The sequence below is a fragment of the Suncus etruscus genome, chromosome 6, assembly GCF_024139225.1.
Source record: "Suncus etruscus isolate mSunEtr1 chromosome 6, mSunEtr1.pri.cur, whole genome shotgun sequence".
NCBI classification, from domain to species: Eukaryota; Metazoa; Chordata; class Mammalia; order Eulipotyphla; family Soricidae; genus Suncus; species Suncus etruscus.
In genome coordinates this window covers 90,804,984-90,806,991 of record NC_064853.1, presented here as the reverse complement: position 1 = coordinate 90,806,991, position 2,008 = coordinate 90,804,984, and the positions used below count along the sequence as shown (strand labels likewise).

Below are 2,008 nucleotides of genomic sequence, written 5' to 3'. Positions count from 1 at the left end.
GGGAGAGATTACAATAGAACACCAAGAGATACAACATATCATGAGATAATATTATGAAAAAACTATATTCAGTTAGGCTAGAGAACCCAGTAGAAATCGACAGATTCCTGGGAAAATACCATCTTCCGAGACTGGAAAAGGAAGATCTAGAAATCCTAAACAAATCAATCACTTCAGAGGAAATTGAAGATGTTATTAAGAAACTAATTAAGAACAAAAGTTCAGCCGCTACCCAGCATGCCTCGCGAGTGGTGGGCAGGATAATAAACCCTGCTAGGTCTCGATCTTCTGCAACCTTGTCCTCGTCGGGGCCGCGGGTTCGAGACCCGTGTCGCGCGGTTGCTTGCGGGCCATGGCTTTGCTCCGAGGCGTGTGGAGCGTCCTCAGGGACCTGTGCTCGGGCTGTGGAAGTCGTCTGCGCAGGCCCCGCAGTTTTGTCTATGTCCCGAGATGGTTTTCCTCCTCGACTGGTTATCCCAAGAAGCCCATGACTTCTTATCTTCGTTTTTCCCAAGAACGGCTACCGTCATTGAAAGCTCAGAACCCAGATGTAAAATATAGAGAACTATTTAAAATAATGAGCCAAGTATGGAAGGAACTTCCTGAATCCGAGAAAAAAGTATATGAAGATGCTTATAGGGTCGAATGGGATGCATACAAAAAAGAACTGGACAGAATTAAAAAACAGCTAACTCCAGATCAGCTTGCCTCCTTGGAAGAAAAAAGGATGCAAAAACTTTTGAAAAAGAAAAACGTGACAAAGAGAGAGTTAACAGCGCTTGGGAAGCAAGCCAAAGAGACCTCGCACAGCTTACAACATTTTTGTAGCTGAAAGATTTCAAGAGATTCAGGATGAGTCAGCACAGAAAAAGATGAAAGCTGTAAATGAAAACTGGAAAATTCTTTCTAGCGCTGAAAAACAAGAGTATATCCAACGTGCTGAAGATGATAAAATCCGTTATGATAACGAAATGAAAGTTTGGGAGGAACAAATGACCGAAGCTGGACGACAGGATCTTATCCGTTTTAAAAGAAAGTCCTCAGCCAAACAGGACGGTGGAAGTCGTTAAATTTAAGGATTGAGTCAGGTTTATAATGAATACACTCAAGAAACTAACTAGTTCTCAAAGTCTGAAGCTGTTGTCAAATTAGAAAGGAAAAAGTTGGCAAGCATTTATATTTAAAATTTCTTCCCCCAGCCTATGACCCTCTGAGAGTTGAATACATTTTGTATTAGTTTCTTGCTTTGGAAATCTCAACAGATAAACATTTCACATGAAATTTGTGTTCAGAAACTACTGAAGGACAGAATAATTCCTGGAATGTTCAGTGAAATCATTTTACCTTTGATAAAGGTAAATAAAACTGTGAACTTCTTTTTATACTTGCTAACTATGGAAAATATTCTTGTTTCCTTATATTATGGAGACGGGAGTTTCCTATTCAGATATTTCAAAGTATAGAAATCATAGTGTTCTGTGGAACAATTGTGCATTTTTTTGGAGACTCCTTAAAACTCATCTAGGTCAATTTTAATTCATAGGTCTACTTCATATTGTGTTCAAGGTTGATGCTTGTACCTGCAAGGAATTAGATTTGTGGTTTCAGTTGCAGTATTTTATAAAAGGGATGGAGAGATTTAAAAACCTTTTCCTCTTCTTTTTTTTCGAAAGTAGAAGTCAAGAAATTATGTACTAAATCTATGCATACTGTTATATTGCATAGAATAAAATTTTCAAATGTGGGGCCGGAGAGATAGCATGGAGGTAAGGCGTTTGCCTCTCATGCAGGAGGTCATCGGTTCGAATCCCGGCGTCCCATATATGGTCCTCCCGTGCCTGCCAGGAGCAATTTCTGAGCCTGGAGCCAGGAATAACCCCTGAGCACTGCCGGGTGTGACCCAAAAACCACAAAAAAAAAAAAAAAAATTTCAAATGTTTCCAGATTATGTTTTAAGGTGAAAGTCTATATAACTTTTCTTTTTTCTTTTTCCCCTTCCTTTCTTAAG

General features: G+C 39.4%; 1 protein-coding gene across 1 annotated transcript; it reads left to right on the top strand.

The window, feature by feature from the left end:
* The first annotated feature begins 299 nt into the window (after nt 1–299).
* On the top strand, nt 300–1,743 carry LOC126012088 (transcription factor A, mitochondrial-like). Its single transcript, XM_049775895.1, is given in 2 exon segments — nt 300–787; nt 789–1,743. Coding segments are annotated over 2 exon segments (717 nt in total). The 5' UTR covers nt 300–352; the 3' UTR covers nt 1,071–1,743.
* Nucleotides 1,744–2,008: the final 265 nt, after the last annotated feature.